At 45.5% G+C, this 22,612-nt stretch overlaps 2 protein-coding genes across 3 annotated transcripts in view; both read left to right on the forward strand.

The window, feature by feature from the left end:
* Positions 1 to 370, forward strand: part of reps2 (RALBP1 associated Eps domain containing 2) — a 38,688-nt gene extending 38,318 nt beyond the window's left edge. The window contains exon 19 of the mRNA XM_076278479.1: positions 1 to 370. This exon is cut by the window's left edge and continues 1,318 nt beyond it. The gene's annotated coding sequence lies outside the window, so the exon portion shown is untranslated.
* A 4,648-nt stretch (positions 371 to 5,018) lies between these two features.
* The window catches only part of nhsa (Nance-Horan syndrome a (congenital cataracts and dental anomalies)), an 88,616-nt gene continuing 71,022 nt past the window's right edge, over positions 5,019 to 22,612 (forward strand). For both annotated transcript variants that reach the window (XM_076278480.1, XM_076278481.1), the window contains exon 1: positions 5,019 to 5,492. In XM_076278480.1, the coding sequence (XP_076134595.1) occupies positions 5,213 to 5,492 (280 nt within the window). In that variant the 5' untranslated portion in view covers positions 5,019 to 5,212. The remainder of the gene's footprint in view (positions 5,493 to 22,612) is intronic.

Here is a 22,612-nt window from a genome sequence, read left to right on the forward strand (position 1 = left end):
TTTAGATGTTGTTGTTGTTGTCATTGTTCATGTTGTTGTGTTCTTTGACAACATTCATTAAGTGAAAGCTAGTGTAATTACGCTAACAACCTGATGGTCTTGATTAAAGGGCAATGATTTAATTTCATTTGATTTGACAAGAAAAAATTACCCAATACAAAAAGATGAAACAAAAAGAATGTTTGAAAGAAATTTATTTTTTTCTATAAAGTAATGCCTGTATGTGCTTGATTTGTTTTCTATGCAAAATGATGCTATTGGCCAAGCTTGCATTTTGGCCTTATTTTTTGATACATCTCATGTGTACATACTGAAACAGAACCTGACCATGTCTCCAGAATGTGGCTCAATAAAATAGTTTGTGAAGACATATTTGTTTTCTAAAATGCTTTCTGATCAACCTCAGATAGGTAAAGACGTTTTGGTTATTTTAACAATACACGTCTCTAGTCTAAGTCAACCTAACCTTTTACACTCTTGCTCAATGTCCTTGGCGAGGAAAGACCACACTGTTTCTCAGCAGCACAGGAAACTAGATGTTTAAAAAAAAAAAAAAAAGTTGGCCGTGCAATTGCTATTTTATTGGCACAGACTATGTGATCATTGTAAAATGTTCGGAAGAGATCACAAGAGTTTTACAATTTACCCTTCCCATATCCTTGTATACACAAATGTCACCTCATGAGATTGTGGAAGATCCGTCATTAGGTCATCGAGACCCGGAGCTGTGCTTTCTCTCGCTCCTCTTACAATGATGCATCTATTTGTGAAACATCGCTCGCACTGATTGCTTCCATGTGGCGAAGGATGTTTGCTTTGGAGCGCATGCTGTGCGTAAAACAACAGCACAAGCAATGAGCGACGAGGTGCAAAACAATAGTCAGGTCTCAACCTGCACTTTCCCCATATGCTTACGGTAAACACTAAACTGAGGAAAGGTTGAATGCAATTGAATTTTGCAATGAAGCAGAGCGCTATTGGTTTTAATGGGTGCCACTCATCATATTGAATAGCACTCTGCTACTAGATGTCATAGAGCAGCTCCTAGATATATGAAACAAATTTGGCAGTGGATTTGGCTATGTGGTTATCCAGTAGGATTCATCTCACTGGAGGGGAAAGAAGAGGTGGAGAAAGCGATGAAGGAACAACTGCAGAGGATGAGAGACCGTGGGAGAGCAAGTGAAAACAATAAGCATAAAAGAGCTTCATGGATTTAATGGGACCTCTAGGTGACCGCATCGCTGGTTTCTTATAATAGCTCAATCTTAGCTTTTTAGATTCAAGATCAAAGAGTGGCGTCACACCATATACGTCACAATCCTCCGTCAAGCTGCACTCACTGACTTAGCCCCCACCACACACACACACACACACACACACACACACACACACACACACCAACCCCACCCCATCCCACAAAACCCCCTCCAGCCCCACAGAAGACTTAGTGATTCATTTTTAATAACTCCCATAGCAGTTGGATGCCCATCCCCGCCCCTCCCCCCACTTCTCCGCCCCTGAAAAAAAAAACACACATACAAACATCAATGCGCACAAAGCGTATGGATGAGGATTTAGGTCACGTGCTTGTGGGTTTTCTCCCCTTTTCTGCCAGGATACCAGTCCCATAAACAGCTACTGCTTGAGTTCAATCTCAGTTCAGTCGTATCTCTTGGAGATAGGCCTCTTTTCTCACTAAGTCCTCTTAAAGAAAATGAGTATCGTATGCCTTAGTTCCCATCTCACTGCCTCAAATCTAGGATGCCCACTGAGGATACGTGTTTGCCAGTCTCTTCCTTCCTCTTCTGGTCGTGTTTTTGTTCTCCTTAGCTCAGCTTTCAGCCTGTTTTCTTCATACAGACCCACTTAAAAATAAAAAGGAATGTGTATGTGTCTGTGTGTGTGTGTTTGTGTGTGCATGTGTGTATGTTTGTGCGTGTGTGTGTGTGTGTGTGCAAGCATTTATGTGTGTGTTCAAAGAAAATAGCTATGGGAAAGCCATTCATTGAGTGTAAAGTTTAGAGGGGTCGGCGGAATTTTTCACGGGAGATTCTTGTCATGCTTGCTTGAACCCCCTGACCAGCAACCACACATTCTTCAACTGGCAGCCCCGTCTCCACTCACCCATCCCCACGCCAACCCCATCAGCCTTTTAATGCTCACTGCCGCCCCCCACCCCTACCCCATACACACATCCACACGTGTTCTCTCACATGCTCACACACGCACATACACACATACACACATACACACATACACACATACACACATACACACGCACACACACACACACACACTCAAAACACATGGGGCAGCTGGGACACAAAGCCTCCACCAACGAGGGTCAGAGGTCACTCGGCTGGTGGCTGCATTCCCCGACCCTCCTCACTCAGCGCTCGCCCAGAAATAGCCAGCGTGAGGGAAGCCCGACGGCTAACGCTGTCTTAAAGCAACACCAAAGATTATTTTGTACCTTAAAATAATGTTTCCAAAATCATTTCAGAGGTTCATCAACTCGTAACAAATCAGTGGCACTTCTGCATTCGCTTTGCGGTCCTCTATCAGCTATAACCGCACTATGCAAGTTTGCCAGATCGGGTAGCGGATCTGTAGTTCGATGGAATGAGACATAAGAAACTACAAATTTGACTTACTTCTGATGTCGCAATACATGATACTTTCATAAAACCATGCAACATACTCTACCTTGTCTGTGGACATCGTTATTTCCAAAGCCGGTGCTGGATAAACAAATAGCGTGCGTGCAACAGAGGAAAAGTGCTTTGGTGTTGCTTTAAAGCATGTGCTGGCCAAATATATCCAAGTTTTTGGTGAGCAGGGGCAGCAATTAGCATGGCCTCAGTCCAGCAGCAGTGTCCACGGTCTCCCTCTAAAAGCCTGAAGTCTCCTATCAGCTGTCAGGCACTATCAGTGCACTCCACTGGAGAGTTGATGGCCGGTCGCTTTGTCCCTTTCCCATATCTCTATCTGTGTGTCTCTCTCTTTCTCACTTTCTCTCTATCCATCTCTGTCTCTTTCTCTCCACTGACTCCTTACATGTGACACACACATAGGAGAGAGGGTGGACACAGGTGCTGATGTCCACCCAGAGGTCATAAAAGGGGTTATCACGAAACCATAGAAACGGCTTCCCTCTGCTCTCTTCCTTGTCCTCCTCTTTCTCTAGTTTCAGTTTAGCCTGACCTGTGGTTTTTTAAACCACTTTTATTGGTCCTGGAAAGAGAGATGTGAGGGGATTCAAATCCCATAAAAGACTGTTGCTTGTGTGGACAGCATGTGTATGTGTATGTGTATATTCTTGAGTCTGTGTATGTGTGTGTGCATGTACCATGTGTGCGTGTGTGTGTGTGTGTGCGCGCGCGTGCGTGTGTGTGTATCCTTCTCTGTGTTTGAGCATGTCATACTTCTGTTGCATGTGTTATTCTTTTAATTCACCATACATCCCAGCAGCAGTACTGTAAATGCCATGGCAATGTCACACCTCGTTTGAGCAGCATGCTCCAATAGTGCCGTCATCACATCTTGCATTAGAAAGGGTCCTGTAATGTGGCTGTAACATCCTGTTTCTATAGAAACCTCCCATACCATGTCTTTACTATCTGGTGCTGTAGCATGTTCAAAACTTTCCCTGAGGAGGCTGCTACCTACACTTTGTGTGTGGTGAACAGAAGATTTTGATGTGCATTATTTGAGATTATTTGAAGATATTGGTAGTAGTTGTAGTAGTAACATCATCATCATAATAATAATAACAATAATAATAATAATAATAATATAGTGGTATGTTAATAAAGGTGGTTTTCTATTTGCTAGTGCTGAGCTATAACATTACATCTAACTATATCCAGTGATATTTAAATATGTCAGTGGCTTTCATTACAAGACAACAGCTGCATGTAAGTTCCCAGAGACTGAAAGAGAAAGAGAGGGGTGAGAAAGATAGAGAGAGAAAGATAAATAAAAACAAACAAATAAACAAAGATATGATGTGATAGGCCTACCTGTCAGGTGTTCATGTTGTGAGATCAGTGTTGATGATATTTCATAAAACACACATTTCACCACTAGAGGGGCCATTCAAAGTTGTAATGCTTTGATGTTTGTCTATGAATCTTACACTATCATACAGCTTTCATTTCACGCTCTACTAATAAGAGATTGTGGTTACATTCGTTTGTGGTACTTCTACAAATACTGCTTTCAGTGCGTAACCACATGGACAAGGAATTCTGTCCTGGAATAATTGGGAAGAAAAAACATATACTCTCAACACGCTCGATATTCGGTGATGACGGGACTGTCCTTTTGTGAAAATATGGCTTTGCCGACCTGGCAGTTCTAGTCCGGACATTAGCCAACCCACAGGAAGGGCTTAGAGGCTGTCACCTCTTCCGAATCTGGCACTCGTCAGCCAGGGTTTAGAGAAAGCCGCAGTCAGCAAATGTGAATGAAGCTCCTATGACGAGTCCCTACAGGAATCTCTCAAACTCTATAATCCAGAAATAAGGTGGTTGTTGGACTCACTGAGCTCTCCAACAAGCGAGGTCTTCTCCTTACGTGATGCCCAATGCCCAATGCCGGCGAATTCAAAAATGCTTTTTGAAATAATTATCATTAAAGACGAGTTGTACACCCAATTCTATTTATTTCGCTTTATTCATATATCCTTCGTCCCAACAGTGTCATATTATCATAGCATGACATATTCTTTAAACGTCATAAAATTACAACGCATAACTGACTGAATGACCGTTTGTTATAGTATAGTAATGAAACGTGATCACCGTTTTTAGAAATCACGAACACATTATAACGCATTGTCTCTATGTTTATTGTGTGTTGCTTGTGTGATCGCACTCTGTTCGCATGTGCTGTGCGTCCCCGTTCTTCTTGCGCTCCATTCCGGGTTTTGCCGCTGTCTTTAAAGCCACCTTTACTTTAAACCAGTGAAACACACCACCAATCCAATAGGCTACTGATGTGCGGTGGAGCTGGGTAGGATTTTGGTGCGTTACCACGGAACAGTGTGTGTATGACCGTATGTGTTGAGAGTGAAAGAAGGATGGAGGACGACCCACAACTGAATTTAGAAGATCTGGACTAACAGGGGGCCATCGCAGTTTTGAACTGTTTTCGGGGAACCGTTTCTTTTGTAAAGGGGGGAATTTCTTTTCAGCCACATGTTAAAATGCCATTTGCCAAAAGGATCGTTGAACCTCAGTTATTGTGCAGGCATACGATTCCCAATGAGGAGGGATTGCTTTTCGAGGACCTGTGCACCATCAACAATGTGGCGTTATCACGGACCTTGCGACAGCTTTCCGACCTGGCCAAGCACGCCTGCTCCCTGTTTCAGGAGCTGGAGAATGAGATCGTATCCACAAACCAGCGGGTTTGGGTTCTTCATGGTAAAATAGGAAGGCTCCAGCAAACCACCACTGGACTCGACCCTAAACAGGAGGCAGTGCGTAAGTAGTAGACCTACCCTTACTTCTTTGAGTCATGTGCAGCGCAATAAGTAAAAACAACTCAACACCGCTGTCATTCAAAACGAAACCTTCAATTGTGACAAAAATATATCCACCCGTGCTTTATAACACTTGTAGTAGTCTAGGTCGTTTTTATTGGGGCTATCCGAGCATGAAGTGTGGCCTCAGCTGTAGAAAGTGAGAGTTAGAAGAGCCAGTAAGCACGGTGCGCACTAGCTGAATCACAGAGACCCGCTCAGCTATTCCCTTTACTCGCTGGAAGAGGGGCGTGTTGTCTGCATGGTTAACAGCAATAGCGCCCGGCAGGCTATCTTCAAGCACATGTAGCAATGTCGTAGCTATGTAGTAATGCAACGCGCTACAATGTGAACATAAACATAATTCGCCCCAAGTGTTAAACATGTCATTGGGTGGATTACTGCAGCCTACATGGTGCGACCTATTTTTACATCTAATAGCGGAGCGCACTTCAGTGCATTTCAATTGCATTTTAATACACTCACAATGTATTGCCAACCTACTATAGATATATCAGTGTAACAAATGCTAGGGATATTTTTGAGTGCGAATGGTAACCTGGACAATGTAGGTCAATATTTCTTGTCACAAATGCATTACACATTTTTTTTTTATCATAGTTTATCATTGGTATAGACTAAGTGATTTCCCCAATAACCCAAGCTAGAAAACATGTTAATTGGAAAGGACTCATTCATAACATTTCTGGGGAAACTGATATAAAAAGGGTCCATTTATCTACCAGTATGCTGCACTTTCTCATGGTAATCGTCTAAAAACGAAGTTAACTCCACGTGTAGTTGAATGCCAAACCAATCTATTCCTTAATAGTCTACTAGACTCTTGTTTATGTTATTTGGTATAGTATTTAAGGTATGCAAAATATTATGGTAATGGATGTTGGTTGTGGTTTGACGTTAAGTTAAGACAAAAGTGGTCATAGTTGACTGAGAATCCGCTGAAGTTCTCAGACATTTTCAGTCAGGTGAAATTCATTCAACATTCCGAGGTAGAAGTGAATGAGGGAGTAGCCAGTCCTTAAAACTTGATAAAGGCACAGCGTGTCTCCATTGGCTGGGTGTTGGCAGGTCTGTTTTCACTTTTGCTCTCTGCCAGTGTGTGTGTGTGTGTGTGTGTGTGTGTGTGTGTGCGTGTGCGTGTGTGCCTAAACAAGGGTCATCACTCACTGGCTTTCTGCTGCAACCCCCCTCTGTCCCCCATAAAGATCTACGTAAGTTTTTACTCGGGTGATCTGCACAGATTCAATTGAAATGACCCTGAGGTGAAGGACCTTTTGCTGGAGAATGTCTGCTGTGGACAGAGCTGACATTCGCATGGTGGCAAAAGCTGCTCCTCTGGAGAATGCCGATATGTCAGGCATGGAGCGAGTCCTTCCTCATATAGCTACAAGACTCTGCCCAGTGGCCAGAGATGTTCTATAGGAGAGAGGGCTATACTGTGTTCACTCTGCCCGTCTTGGCATGTTCCTTTTGGCCTTCCTTCCTTCCTTCCTCGCTTCCCTTCCTCCCACTTTCTTCTTTTATAAGCCGTCTAATGGTATACGTCCCCTGGGGCCGGGCTACAGATAGCCTCCTTATGCCATGGCTGAAGCCCCTCTCTGTAGGGCCGGTGTCTGGTTTGCTTTTCTAAAGGGGTCGTTCAGGTTAAACAATGCCCCAGGGGTCAATGAAAGAGTTAGAAAAGAGAGAGGAAAAAAGCCTATAAGTCGCTTTATTGTGAAGCTGTTTTCTTTTCGTACAACTTTGTTTAAGTTATAAGGTCTAAGCGTGCTTTACTGCTTTTAAACCTGCATTAGTGCTCAGAGGTTGCAATGTTAAACAGCAGGCAGTGAGGGTGTGGAGAATTCTCCTCAGCGACCCTAAGTTGTTGCTGAGTGATGCTTGTAGACTCTTTGGGTGGCTTTGGTTCTCTTCTGTTGCGTCTCTGCATGCCATAATTTGTATAAAACCACAGCAGGTAGGATACCTCCGCCTTCAAAGTCTGGGTGATCTCCAGGACTCCTGGAGTGGACTGGAAGTCTTATCTAGCATCAAGTAATTGGTGTGTTGTTATCACATCAAGGTTGAGAGACATAGTTGACCAACAGATGACCCTAATCAGCTGAACAAGCCCAAGATTATCCCTTGTTCTGCTCTCAGACGTTACCCTTACTTACTTCAGATATCCTGCCAAAGACCTAAGCTGCTGGCCGCCTACGACTCTTTCGGTCATTGACACTGTAAAAAAAGAGTTATTGTTGTGATAATCCAAAGAAGAATTCGGTATTGTTCCAGGCAAGTCCCCCATTCCCTCAATTCTAGTTAATTGTCCCTTTTTTATATCAGTGGCTGTCTCAGTTACCTTGTGACAACAGAGGCTCTAATCTGAATAAGAATTAGTGCAAATGGGAGCTGGCCTGACTCCCTGCACTGGGAGGTTGGGTGGTGGGGGAAGGTGCTCTTTACTTTACAACATGGTCGTGCCTTCTTCTCATGTCCTTGGGCAACGGGCCCAGAAGGGAGGACCTCTCTCATTTTCCAGCTGTGTGGTCTCATACGGTACAGACACGAGCCAGCCAGCTAAGCAAGCAGTCTGTCAGTCATTCAGTCAGGGGTATTGTAGCCACTCTGCCAGTCTGTGTGTGTTATGTCTTGAAACGTTCCAGAGACTGGCTGTGATTAAGTAGCATCATGCATGCATACCCTGTATTTGATGAGGTCTCCCTGTCCAGGTTTTCGCTGTGCATGGCTTTTTACACTGTAGAAAGTGATGGTATAGCCAACACCAACTCTCGTGCCTCCACATTGAGACAGCAGGGTGATGCCTAGAGGGTGTAAAGACTCTCTTTCTGCCTCTTTGTCTCTTATTCGGCATTTCTTAAAACTAGCTGTGCATCTAGCTGTCCATTCAACTAACCCATGGTCATAGCAACTTCAAGCACTCACCAAGAAAGAATGCCATTGTGTGTTTGAAGTTAAAAGTAGCCCTGTGGGGCAAACGTCAGTGCCATGCCTTGCATTTACCAGCGAGCTCCCCAGAGATTTCAGTCTCTTGGCCCCTTCAGACGCTTGAACTTCCATTATTGTCCCAGTGCGCCAGTGTTGTCTAGGAGTCTTGGATTTTACATAACCTATAGTTAGGAAGCCCTATCTGTGTGATTTTGTGTAGGCCAAGGGGTTATCTGTCATGAAACGAGGACCAGTAATTACATGGTGAAAAGGGCTGCTGTGGGAAGATGAAGTAGTACTGTGGCTTTCTGAGTCCTATTGTCTTGGGTTTAAGGCAAACCCCATGACAAAAATTAGTCAAGCGGATAGCAGATAGTTCTTTTAACTGAAACAAAGATGGTTCTTTTCTCCCAGCCCAGGTGAACTGTAGTTCAGTTTGGTACTGAAAAAGCCTTACCTCGTCAGTTTTGACATTTACAGTTCCTCCAAGTTGATCAACATGCGTTCTAAGTTGACTTGACTCACCCGGACCGCTAGCTATATAAGGCATTGGGAGTTACACTCATCTCTCATCACCCCCCAGAGCTCTTGCTCAAAACAGTGGGGCCCCCACAACGTCTGTCCAGCCTCCTCTGTGTTTGGGCTGGCCTCTTTCCTCAAGTGCTCTGGAGTTATTGGCCTGTGACTACTGTCCAAAGAAACCCTGTGGGACCTGGCCACTCCAGTTTGTTTTGTTAGCTCGTACCCTCAGGATAAGCACGTGTGTTTTGTTTAGGCAGAGGTGTCCAAGGTTACTAAAGTTCCTTGTGGAGTGATGTAGAAATAGTAGTAGTAGTAGTAGTGGTAGTGGTAGTGTGGTAGTAGTGGTAGTTAGTAGTAGTGGTGGTGGTAGTGGTGGTAGTAGTAGTAGTAGTAGTAGTAGTAGTAGTAGTAGTAGTAGTAGTAGTAGTGGTAGTAGTAGTAGTAGTTGTTGTTGTAGTGGTAGTATTACTAGTAGTAGTGGTGGTGGTAGTAGGTAGGAGGAGGAGGAGGAGGGGATGAAGGCGAATGAAAGAGCGTAGCGTACCTCTGGCTGCTTTCTCCAAGCGCACATGGTTGGCAACGTGCCACATTCCAGTCTGAGGCAGTCTTGACTGTTTTGATTCAATCGGAGAGACGCACGTGGGGTGTTCTGTACGCGTGTGTCTCTCTGAATGCTATTGGTCCTGATGGCCTTGAGTCTGTGTTCCCTGGTCTCCTTTCCTACATCCCCTCGCCTCTTCAATTACACAGGCCACGTGGACCGCACAGAGATCGCATTGCCTGCTCTTGAAACAATCAATACACACAGTTGCTGCTACTGCACCCCATCCCTTTTCTTTGGGGGGGGGGGGGGGGGGGGGGGGCAAGATTGACAGGTGTAGGACATGACCGTAAAACAAGCCATCATGAAAGCCATTGGTCTGCGTTCCAGAGATTCCCTTTCCTCAGGTATGGCCACTCTTGGATGTTTGACCTGCAAAGTATTTAAAATGTAAAGAGAAGCTCCAGGCCACTTGGAACAAGGCTTCTGTGTACTCGTACTCCGAGTGCCACCGTGAGGTCAGGGGGGCTGAACGCTCTGATAAAGCATATGGGATTTATTTCCCCGCGAGCACCTCAGCTTCCCAAAACCACCTATCCCGCCCATTCCGGAAAAACAATCCCCTGAGCTCAGCTCGTGTTTCCACACCGTTCCATGAGTGAGTCTGGTTTGCCCTTGCGGGACACACCTCCCTCAAGGTGCACTGTGATTGGACCCTGTGATGGAGAGACACAATCCATCATCGTAATGACTGGCATGCTGGCAGAGCACACCTTCCTTCCACTTCAGAGCACATCGCATTGAGATGATGAGCCGCACATGATGCCTAGCGTTGTGGACAGAGGACGGCTAAATCAAACAGAGGTATTTCAATAGCTGCAAAACACGAAAACACGAGCAAGCTGACCTTGAACAAACTTCCTCAGTGAGATAAACCATGTTTAATCCCTTTCCGCATATACAAAGTAAAAGAAAAACCCTTCACATATAGCTTATTTGAAATTCTGGTTTTCTTTAAGCACCTCAGTGACTGTGTTTGTAAATGGCTCAAAAACTCTTACTCATTTTCCGAGACATGGAACTCCCACGTGCCTAACACATTCCATAAGTCGTAGTAACAAGCAACAGTGGCTTGTATGCATAGACTCACTCCACACACAGAGGCATACCTAATAGCTGAGGTCATGTATGGCACTACAGTATTTACAGATGCTATGCATTACACTGTAACTTTATCAATGTTGATCCAGGAAACCTCAGAACAACCACATTGGCCCTTTTGGGTCTTTCTCCTTTCGGGTACCATCTGGTTCAGTACTGGACCAGACACACTCTAATTTCTCTTTCTACTTGCTCTCAAAAGTTTCCGAAGGTATCGTTTTTTCTAACCTGCATCTACTTGTATTATTATTCGCTCTTTTAGACTTCTTTGCAACTCTGTCTTTTTTGGAAGTGTAAGTTTGCCATATTAATCCCTCAAATGCAAGCAGGGGCTTTTTCACCCTCCTCATCCCGAAACAATGAATAATATATGGAGGAAGTCAAATTAATTCAGTGGCACTGTTATTCAGCCGTTATCTTGTGTGAAACTGGAGATTCCAAATGCATAATGTATTACACCAGTTCTATTTTAAAAGCCCAAATTCGCAGGCTCTCACTCGCATTTTTACGCTAATGTAGTAGGCGCAACAGAACACACGGAAGGAGCGCAGACGGAAACAGAGGAAGCCAATCTTCCTGTTCACTCATAACTGCAGTCAGCCTCCTGATGATGGGTTTTTTTTTTTGGTATAATTTTTGTATTATTCATATGTGTTATTGTATCCTTTGGATGAGTGAGGATGGGTGATATTGGCCATGTTTGTAGTGCTTTTCCGGGCTTATGGGCTAATCGTGGTGCCCCCCTCCCCTCCCCTCTCCTTTCCCCATCCCCTTCCCCACACCGTTGTATTTGTTATGCAACGCTGAGAGTAAGCCAGCCGCTGAAGGCAGCCACTTGCTGCAAAGTCTGCATAGTAACAGCCCAGAGGTGAGGCGCAGACTCCCTCTCCAACTCCGACATTGAGAATGAGGCTGGGGCAGAGGCAGCTCTAACCTTCAGGTGGGCCACAAAGGCCGAAGACTCTGCTGGGTGGGTCTGCTAAACTCTCTCAGCTACTGGCCCTGTAGGGAGAAAAAAAGATGTCTCAGTCATTCCTAATCTCTGGATGGACTTTGTGGTCTATTGTGTTCAGTATCAAGTGATGAGGGAGGAAGAGGAGTAGGAGGGGGAAGAAGAGAGGAGGGTAGCAGTTGAGCCCAGATCCACACCAGCCCCACTGGCCCGGAAGTAAAGTAGTTGTTTTTGAGGGAGACGTTCCATCTCCGCTGGAAGTATCGTGTTCACTGCGCCTCACTCACTGCCAAGGATTTCAACACGGAGAGATATCCCTCCACACGCAGATTTCAGTGCTGCTGAATGAAGTAGTCCAGTCATTAAGAAAGCATTTCAGCTCAGCTCATGCTGAAATATACTGTATGTAGACCTATTTATCACATCGCTGGAAGCTCCTTCATGGTCACCCGGTGACCGGGATGAGTAACAGCCTTCCCTTTGTCTCTCTCCCCCCTTTGCAGACATCAGGGCTGTAAAAAGTGTATTTCAGCAGGTCAGGACAGCTTGCTGCTGATGAAACACTGTTGCTAATTATAGTGATATCAAAGGCCCCCCCCCCCTCTTGTGCGTGTCTTAACCCCCCAGCCCTCATCGGGTTGATGAAGAGAGGCTACAGCAGACATCTCCGGTGTTTTCATTCGCATCCTCAGGAAGTGATGTCAGCTTTCCACTCCACTGCATGTGTCTGCAGGGCAAATGGGAGCCGTTAAGCTTGTGATCAAGTGTTGGTGTAAGTGAGGTAAAGTCAGGTGTCAAACCCCCCCCCCCCGCCCCTGCGCCATACCTTCCAGTTCTGTCAGGTCAAGCGCATCCAGTTTACTAATCAAATAAGGTCTTCGTCTGATAGCAGGATGCTTTGCGAATCCGGGCAACACACGTTGTGCTTTATTTGCCTGAATTTTAGCACAGACATGTGCATTGTCTTTGGAGGATGTGAATGTGAAAGGGAATGCTGACATTTAAATTAGCATTAGCAACCATAACAGGAACTATTACAGCACAAGCTTTCATTATGTCATTAAAAGAGGCATTGTAAAACTATTACAGTATTTCTTTTTATTCAATTCTCCTCTCCTGTAATGTACATCTTTGGTTTACACAGTGGTAATTGCGAAGGCAGGTCAGTCGTTTGCCTTCAGCCATTAACTTCATAAACTCAGTGGGTTCCCCTCAAACCCAAACCTTTTTTACCAGCGTATTGGGCCTCTGTTTGAAGTGGTTTCCAACAAACCGCTCTATCAAAACAATCATGCTCAACAAAAAAAAAAAAAAAGAAAAGCTTGCTAACGCAGAACCGCAGTCTCTATATCTTAAATGGGACGCCGTTCCTTTAAAATCAGATTCCCAAACGGAAGCTCGAACTGGAATTATTAGGAATTGTGTGTATGTTTACAGTGCGTGTGTGTTTAGGGAGGGAGGGTTTGGATGGATGAGAACCTCTTACGGGAAAGGTGAGAGTGCTTTCCTGGGGAGTTGCGCGTGTCTGTGTGGTTGAAAGCGTCGGTGCATCCAGGGCCATGTGTGACTCATTAAGACTGAGCATTCCTGTGGTCACTGGCGGCTAGTCTTAAGCAGGAGGAGAGAAGGAGAGAGAGTGGGAAGCTGGTGGCTGAAAATAGGTGGCTGTTGCAGACACCACACACTGGGCAGGGAGGTCACAACCCCTTTAAACCACACCAGAAGCTCTCGCTCTCAGTCGGCTTCTACATTATGGGCTCAGGCCTTTGAATAGAGCCCATAAATCAGGCTGTGTGTGTGTGTGTGTGTCTCTGTGTGTGTGTGTGTGTGTGTGTGTGTGTGTGTGTGTGTGTGTGTGTGTGTGTGTGTGTGTGTGTGTGTGTCTCTGTGTGTGTGTGTGTGTGTGTGTGTGTATGGCAGGCACAGCTACGCAGTTTAATCTCTCATATACTCCTCCAAGGCTGGTGTCAGTATCTCTAGCCATTCACTCAGCTTTTACTCCTGCAATTAAGCTCGAGACAAACACCCACAGCCTGTGACTACACATGACTATCAGCCTGGGTAGTCTACTGTACTCGCTGCCTCTTAGAATTCCCCGTAATCTCCCTGTCGTTGCACTGCTATTCCAAATAAACAGTTCCCTTCTATTGTATGTTTGAGAATGAGGAGATTCAAATTGTTGCTTAGGCTTCCTACAGAGCTTATTTATCTTAGGACTTGCCCTCGAGCTCAAGGTGTAATATCCTTCCTCACATCTAGCCTCTTGTTGATCCTCACATTCCTGTGTGCGGTAACTCAACACCTGTTTGTTGTTGCTAAGGTGAGAAGCTGTTTGTTTAGTTTCACAAAGTTTGTGCGTGTGGGGTGGCGAGCAGCGAATGCCTGTGGCCCTAAGGGGAGCAATCCATCCAGGGCCTCAGTGTCTTAAATAACTCTCCTTCAACCCACAAACCAGGTCAGTCATTCAGGCCACCGTGCAGTGGTTTGGAGAAGGGGGAAGGTGACAAGTGAACAAGTGTAAACAGACATGCATGGGTATTTTGAATGGGTATTGTGTGTGTGTGTGTGTGTGTGTGTGTGTGTGTGTGAGTGAGAGAGAGAGAGAGAGAGAGAAAGAGACAGAGAAAGAGAAAGAATGTATATGTGTGTGTGTATGTGTGTATGTCTGTCTATGTGTGTGTATTTTCACACATATGGATGAGCAGCAGTATATGTGTTTGCGTGTCTTTACGTGTGCGTGAGTGAGTGCAGTGCATATGTGTGTGTGTGTTTGTGTGCCGAAGCTCTCACCTCCTGACCTGTTTTACTTCTAAGGTTGTCGTGCCACCCCAACGCCACAATAGAGTGAACAGACCCATGACCCCCCCCCCCGCCCTGGTGATTTACCCCCCCTCAAGAGAGCTCTGCCGCTTAATGAGGCTCCTTTTAAGGGCTGACATTTCACTGAATGGGTCGGGGTCACCCAGAGCACGGTCTGTGTATTCACCGCCGGACGTGACCACTTACAAACATGCACAGAACTTTACCTTGAGATGTAGAGAATAGCGTGTTTTTCCAACGAACCTCTAGAGTTTGTCTGTGGAATGCCATTCTTTAAGTCATGCATTGTAGCATTCGCTGTTGAAGGACAGGAGTTCCTGCAGAAAAAAAACAGCAACTTGTCTGTGTTGCTTTGGCAAGTTTTCACTCAGGGGGGGATCTTTTTGAGACGCCCTCCGTGCTTCCCGTGGATTGCGCCAGACACCTGAAACCATCTATCATAGTGTTTTGGTTATGTCTTCTCCAGGATCACATTTTCCCAGTCACCTGATATTTGTCTTTGTGCCCGGGCCTCATCGCATGGGGCATTAAAGCTTAACTCTCATTTCACGCGCTGCCCTGTCATAAGCCTGAGCCGTTAGGGGAGTCGGCCTTTGTAATTTCCTCCAGAGAGAGAAAGAGGAAAAATTATTGTTATGACTTCACCCCCTGCACTCTTAAATGGCGCCATCAAAGGCATTCCTTCCTCAAGTAGCGTCTTTGGATCTTTTGCCCTCCCTCTCCCACCAACACTTCTCTTTGATTTAGTGCATTAAAACAGAACGTGTTATTATAAGCTATGTACCTCATAACTTTATAACCCCCCCACCCATCTCTCATTCCCTGTCTCTGTCCACTTCTCCATCTCTCTATCTCTCGCTTCAGAGAAGGCCTTAAATCCTCTCCTCTCCCGAATGCTCAAGGCCTCGAGACATCACACTTCTGGCATGTCTTCTCAGACATTTGCATCAACAGTCCACCTTATTTTTTTCACATAAAACTCCCTCTGATTCATGACATGAAACAGAAAGAATAGCCATGAACAATAACAGCCCAAAACCAATACAGGGAGAGTGCGTCAGAGGTTAGTGGCAAGTCTCCATTTGGCTCGGGATTTTTTTTCATTTCGTAGTATTATGGTATTAGCTTGCAGAGACTCACGATGTGCCCATTGTTATGAACAAGGGCTGGCTTTGTCTTTGCTGTTTGGGGTTACGTCTGGCAGGGTAGAGAGAGAGAGAGAGAGAGCGAGAAAGAGAGAGAGAGAGAGAGAGAGAGAGAGAGAGAGAGAGAGAGGCTCCATGGGTGCCTTGAAAAATGCTGAGTGTGGATTAAGGTCATAAAACTACTCTCTCTTTTTCTCTCTCTCTCTCTCTCGCCCCACAAGCCACAGCGGTGAGCCGGCCCACCTGCCTGCACCCTCTCCACCTCTCTCATAACCTTGTGCTCAAAGGATGGAGGGATCTGTGGAGGGACTCTGCCCTTCGGTCTCGCTTGGGCATCTCTGTGCTCTCCCGGCGTGCTGTGCCGAAATGAAGGACTTAACTGTTACACAACAGCATTACCTAGACAAAACACAGATACAAAATATGAGTAGAACACCGCCCATTCTCTAAGACGGAGAGAAACAGAGAAAGAGAGAACTAGAGATTGAGTGAGAGAAAAGGCAAAAAACGAGGGATGAGGGAAAGAAAAGCATGAAAGCCAAAACTTTCCCAAAAGAACGAGGGAGCGTCAGAATTTCCATCCTCCGTTTCTTCCTCCTGAAGTACGAGGGAACTCAAGCAGGACGGGATGGAATGGCTGCCTGTCATCGGCACGCTGACGCAAAGAGAGCAAACGGATTGATTTAAGGGCCTCGGGGAGGATTGCAATCTCCCAAGTACTTGACTCTGACCCGAGTTGAGGGACAGCAGGGGGGAAAAAAAACGAACGAGAGAAAAAAATGACCAAAAAAATACCCGAGTGGCCTCCCATGTCGTTGGCAAGTCCCCGCAGCGCTGGCTTAGCGATCCCGCCAGCTATCTTATGAATCGGCTGCGAGTAGCAGGCCTTCAATCTTGCGGGTATTAAAAGACCATAAAGCCATGATGTAATACTGGGCATGCTGTGAAAGGATGGAGGAGAGAGAGGGGGGGGGGTCAAGACTAATGTGCCGTAGATCGTGGCAGAGGGATATGAAGAAAACATGCATGAGAAAGTACAAATGCGGCCTCAAAAGAAACCCGGATTCATAAAATAAACTTGTCTCGTGAAGATAAAATTGAGAACTCAGCCAGCTGTGTCTTTGCTCATGCAGGTGTGTGTTGGTGTTTAATTGAGGGTTTAAACGATATAATAATAAGAAAAAGAGTTGGAGTGAGATCATCCTAGCCCGTGTGATGGGAAGATAACCCAAATCTGAGCTTTTAAAGTTAAAAGCATTTCTTCATTAATCACTTCCTGGATTATCACTGGAGTGCCGGAGATAGATCATACCTGCAGGAAGGTCTCTTGTCTTTCAGATTCCTCGCATTGTTTGACTGTGTGTGAACACTGTATGGATCGGACATGGAGAAGTTCAATGTTTAATGGGTTTTATGCCGCTCTTTTCACAATGAATGAAGCCAATGGCAGATTTAGTTTCCCACTGATAGGGGTGTACTGTATGTGTGACAGCATGAGTGAGTTTCTCTCTGCTCACCCGCATTTCCCTTCCCCAAACCCCTAGCTGTGTCCCATGGAAGTCTGATTTCTTTCAGGCCTCAGACATTAGATATCGGGCTTAACGCAAACAATGTCTGCGATAGAATAGGTACAAAGATACATAACATGTCTTCTGATTTGACATGGCATTGCTTAAAAACAGCGATATTATTGTTACCTTATTGCAATTCACTCCTAACCAGTTTCTTTTGTAGTACACACACACACACACACACACACACACACACACACTTTACCTCTCTCTCAAATATGACTCCGTATTAACACTAATCAAATCCTGAAATGTCAGACGACATGCTGCCTATACTCTCGTGACATCCTCTAGCCATGTCACTAACTCACCTTTTAAATCCCCACTAGTGAGGGTCCTTGTGTGAGGTCACTGGAGCTATGCAGCCTTCCCTCCTCCTCCGCTCCAACAGTAAAGAGCCAACCCTTATCCCTCTGTATGGATGATAAATGGCACCAGAGGTTATCAGAGACGCTTGTGGGATTAGGCTGGTGGAGAGCGTCTTGATGCCTCTCTCAGCACTCTCTATCTCTCTTTCTCTCTCTCTCTCTCTCTCTCTCTCTCTCTCTGTCTCTTTTTCTCCTCTCTCTCTCTCTTTCTCTCTCTCTCTCTCTCTCTCTCTCTCTCTCTCTCTCTCTCTGTCCTACTTTTCCTCCACACGCTTGTGCGCTGCTCCTGGGCCTCAGCGCGCTGCTTTCAATGTTTAATGCACTTTGATTTGCGCCGCAGACACATCAAGGCTGGGCTGCGCTCTGCATGCGGCCCAATCGGAGTCGTGCCGCAGCGCCGCGTAGATCTGGAGGCGGTGTCCTCGTCGGCCATATTTATATTTGAAAAAAAAAAGCCTGTTTTCAAAGAAAGAGAGACAAAAGAGTGAGTGAGAGAGGGAGTGGGGGAGAGAGAGAGAGATACAGAGAGAGAGAGAGAGGGAGAGTTCAGAGAGTTTGTGTGGAGCTCCAAAGGGTTGGACAGCACGGTCAACAACTAAATGGAGGAAGACACCACACACCGACCATGCAGCAAACGCAGCAAAAAAAAAAATATTTCCACTCTCCACTCTCCACCACTACCAGTGGATCATCCCGCTTCTAAACCCCCCCAAAAAACGGATTTTTCCACCAGGGTTGTGCTTGGTCTGCACTGTGTTTGTCTAACCCACAGGAACACCTCTTGAATTCGCCTCCCATTCCCTCTGACCTTTTCCATGGCGAGTCAGACACAGTTGCAGGCTTCCCCCACGTCTATAGGCTACCTGGCAGGGTGGAGGTGTGAGGGAGCGCGCTGGTTCAGTGCCTGGGTAAATAATAGAGGGCCGTGGATCATCGGTTGTCTGTGTGTTTGTGAAGCAACTCCTCTGTGACCTGAGTGATGAGGTGCTTCACAAACATGTTTTCCAGGATGTGATGGATACATATGTGTGTGTGTGAGTGTGTGCTTGTTTTGTCTGTGACTAAAAGACAAAAAGTTAGGTCTTGATTTATAGCCCCACTGGTCAAGCCTTCTGGACTGAAACCCAAGTTATAAGAGCATAGTTGAAATAGCACTGAGAGTTCTCGTAGGATCCCCATCTATTCAAATTGATCTGTTTGCTGAATTTGATCTTGCTTGTGCTTTCAGATCGACTCCATCTGGAACACACCAAATGCAGAAACTTCAGCCTAGTATAGAATTACGTCTGACTCCTATCTAAACTACTGTTAGGCAAAGCCTGAAAACTCATCAGCTGAGCAGGGTCAGTGCTGTGGCGTTCTGAGTGGAATGCCATTTTTCCATGGCATTAATAGCGTGCCAAGCCCACAGCACCGTTGGGAGACTTCTCTCCGTGGTCCACACAGATCACTGCTCTCATATCTCCTCTGGGATGACATTTAGAAAACTCTGGAAACAACTGCCAGAGACGTCAGTCTTCACTGTCTCTCCCATAGTCAAGGACTCCACATTCCGCTTTAATGCTACCAAGCAAATGCCATCGCAACTCCCTTGCTACTGTTCCAGGACCTGCTTAAAGCAACTGCCAAATGCTCGGTGCTTATTTTAGCCCTGTTATTAAAGTACATGCTGATTGGGCTTGTGTGGGTGTTTTCTTGGACAGGGCTGCTCAAGCAAAGGGAGTAAATCTTGATAAATCTTTCGGTTATTGTCTGACGCTGTCTCTTCTAAGCTCTAAGTACCCTTGACAGCCTTTGGGGTGGCAGTTTGTTATTTGTGTAAAGGCTGGAACGCCGTTAGGCTCAGAACATCGTAAACAGGAATTACAAATATATATTTCAGTTGTGGAAGTGATTATTTATTTATTTTTATTTTTTTTTGGTCCCAAACCATTTTTTTGGGCCAAAATATTAGCCGTTTGGATTGAGATGGTCCCAAATCCAGGGATTATTTTGTATTACTGTGGGTTTAGTTGGACTCTGTGGGACGAGAGAGAGAGAGAGGGAGACAGAAATAGGCAGAGAAACAGAGAGAGAGAGAGAGATTGGAGAGCAGGATTCCCGTGGGCAGCCACAGTTTTTTTTTTCCTGCACTGATGTGATTTTAATGCTCCAGATAGCAACAGACACCTCTGCCACGCTGTCCTCAGGCCTCCACACACACACACACACACACACACACACACACACACACACACACACAGGCAGTAAGACACCTCTCTTTGCCATGCCATCCCCAGGCCTCCTTAACACACACACACACACACACACACACACACACACACACACACACACAGGCAGTAAGACACCTCTCTTTGCCACGCCATCCCCAAGCCTCCTAAACACACACACACACACACACACACACACACACACATACACAAACATACACACACACACACACACACACAGAGGCACCAAGGTCAGCATGCAAGCAGGACTCACAACACATCCTCTATCCTCATACGTCCATTTCCTCTTTTGTGTGTCTTCCTGGTTTCATGTTTTCCTCTGAACCTCTCCTGACGTTGCCAGACCACCCCCCCCACCCAGCCCACCCCCCGTATTCTCTGGATGATGGTGCGCTCTCTTTGATAATTACCTCTTTGAGTTTCAGTCAATTTTACATTAAACACATCCCCCTGGAGTTTTAATGTTAATGTAGTGACTTCTTCCACTGCAGTCACTCTCCCTCTCTCTCTTTCTCTCTCTCTCTATGAGTGTATGTGTGTGTTTGTGTGTGTGTTATGTAATATGTCCTATTGTCTTATGAGCTGTGAATTAGACTACTAGCGTTGCTTGGTTGTTCTGCCATGTGTCATGGAGCTTTCTGTTTGTCACAGACGCACCAGTATGTGTGTGTGTGCTTGTCTTCAGACATGACTGCGAAAAGAGCTCTCTCCCTCTCTCTCTCTCTCTCACACACACACAGACACACACAGACACACACAGGCTCATATAAGCCACACCAGAGTAAAAGATGATGTGTCTTAATGTCCGTGGCTTGTAACTGTGATGTGGCAGCTTGGAGACGCGAAACCCGAGGAGCCACTCAATCTGTCCCATATGCTCCTCCAAGAAGAGGGGCTTGGCCGGCGTGAGGATTGGGTTTCTCAGACAAGATGTGGCCAGCATTTACACACACAGACACACACACACACACACACACACACACACACATCACACCTAACGCTAACAAACACACACACAGTCTCTCTCACACACACACACAGACACAGACACAAACACAGTCTCTCTCACACACACACACACAGAATAGATACTGACACAGCACACAGAGCCGGCTGCTCCCTCTTTGTGGGAACTTCCCAGGACATCTGATATGAAAGCTTGCGATCACACAAAGCTCGGGATTGTCCTGCCTTTGTCTCCCCTCCAAGCCTCTTGCCTACAGCGCTGTTTTTACATCTCCCAGCAGGAACAGGACTGGTGCAATACTTGGCCCTTTTCTCAGCTTTTTACATACATCTGATATGTGTGTGTGTGTGTGTGTGTGTGTGTGTGTGTGCACGAGCATGCACCTGACCGCAGCCTGATCTACCGCACATTCCCCAAGACCATGTCAATTCAACAGATAGCTCACTCATTTCAAATCTCTGCCATGTCATTTACATTCCTCCCAGCTATCTGATTGGCTTCCCTCTCTTGGCAACCACCTGTCGTTGTTCTATGTTGATTAAATGTTATTTCCCAGAGATAGCATCACATACAGTAATTATTTGTTCCTCACTTTGGTGTGAAAGTGTAGACAGATACTCACAATTGCTCTAGTTTGAATTGTTTTTTTCGAAATGAAATTGTTTTGATTTGACTCTGTTGAGAGTGGAGAGGCGGAAAGCCAAGCTCACGATGAGACCACACTGTGCTGCAGTCCGTCCCGAGGGCATGGCTGTATCCAGGCAAGTGTGCTTCTGCCAGGCTCGGCACCACTGTCCAGAGAATTAACATCTAAGGCGAGAGCAAGAGTGTGTAGACCTCAGTTAGCTTCCAATAGACATTAATACTCCATTAGTGAAATCATGTAGAGTCAAACATACATTGCCCTGGGGAGATCCTGTAGTGATTTTCTCAACATGCATTCAGTGTTTTCTAAAAACATGTCAAAGGAGCGTATCAAAACTTGAACCAGTTGCTTAAATGCTTTCCCCTGGTTATACAAGATTATGAAATTAATCTCTATGATTATTTTATGGTGCTCTTAGCTAGCTTTCTAGGGGAACACATCTATGAGGGTGCCACCGCCAAAGTGAGCTTCAAGCTCTTACCTCAGGAGTGAGCACACTCTGTCTGTCCCAAGTAAGCAAGGCGGAGCCAGGAGGAGTGAACTTTTGAAGGCCCTGTTGGCTGAAGCTGTTCTCACAGAGCTCAGGAATTCCTCCTCACTGGCCTTCCTGGCAAAAGCAATAAGGCTGTGGGCATGGACCACGGCCGAAAATGCATAAACACTTAGACATGTTCATAAACACACACACACACACACACACAGAGAGAAAAAGAGAGAGGGGAGAGTAATTTATTGAATGATGAGGTTTCTTCTTCCAATGAGTTTTGCAGAGGTGGTCAGGGTGAAAAGGCTCAATCATTGCAATTTGAGACACAAGGAGATATTTTATGGGCTACAGAACAAGCAGTGGGTGATGTTACATTCAAATTCATCCATATTGACTGTAGGAATCCAAAAATAGAGCCAACTGCTACAGTATTAAATCCGAAGACACTCTCCAGAATTACAAGCCGTTATAGCAGTAACCTCGTTATAAGTGTGATATAGACAGTCCTGTTCTTTGAGTGTTGATTCTTTAGCATGGGTTTCAACTGAAATCCTGCCTCAAACTCAGTTCTTTAGGCCATGGAATGTATGGAATCATCATTTTGTTTTTGCTCATGACTTACACAGTAAGGGAATATATGGAAATGTGAAACATGAAACTCTTAACATGATCACACTATCTCTCACTGCGTAAATAGGACCATATGCAAGCGCTGCTGGTCG

Source organism: Alosa pseudoharengus, unplaced genomic scaffold, assembly GCF_046254945.1.
Source record: "Alosa pseudoharengus isolate Yale_2024_CS ecotype anadromous, Long Island Sound unplaced genomic scaffold, YU_APseudo_1.1 YU_APseudo_1.1_scf_11, whole genome shotgun sequence".
Classification (NCBI taxonomy): Eukaryota; Metazoa; Chordata; class Actinopteri; order Clupeiformes; family Clupeidae; genus Alosa; species Alosa pseudoharengus.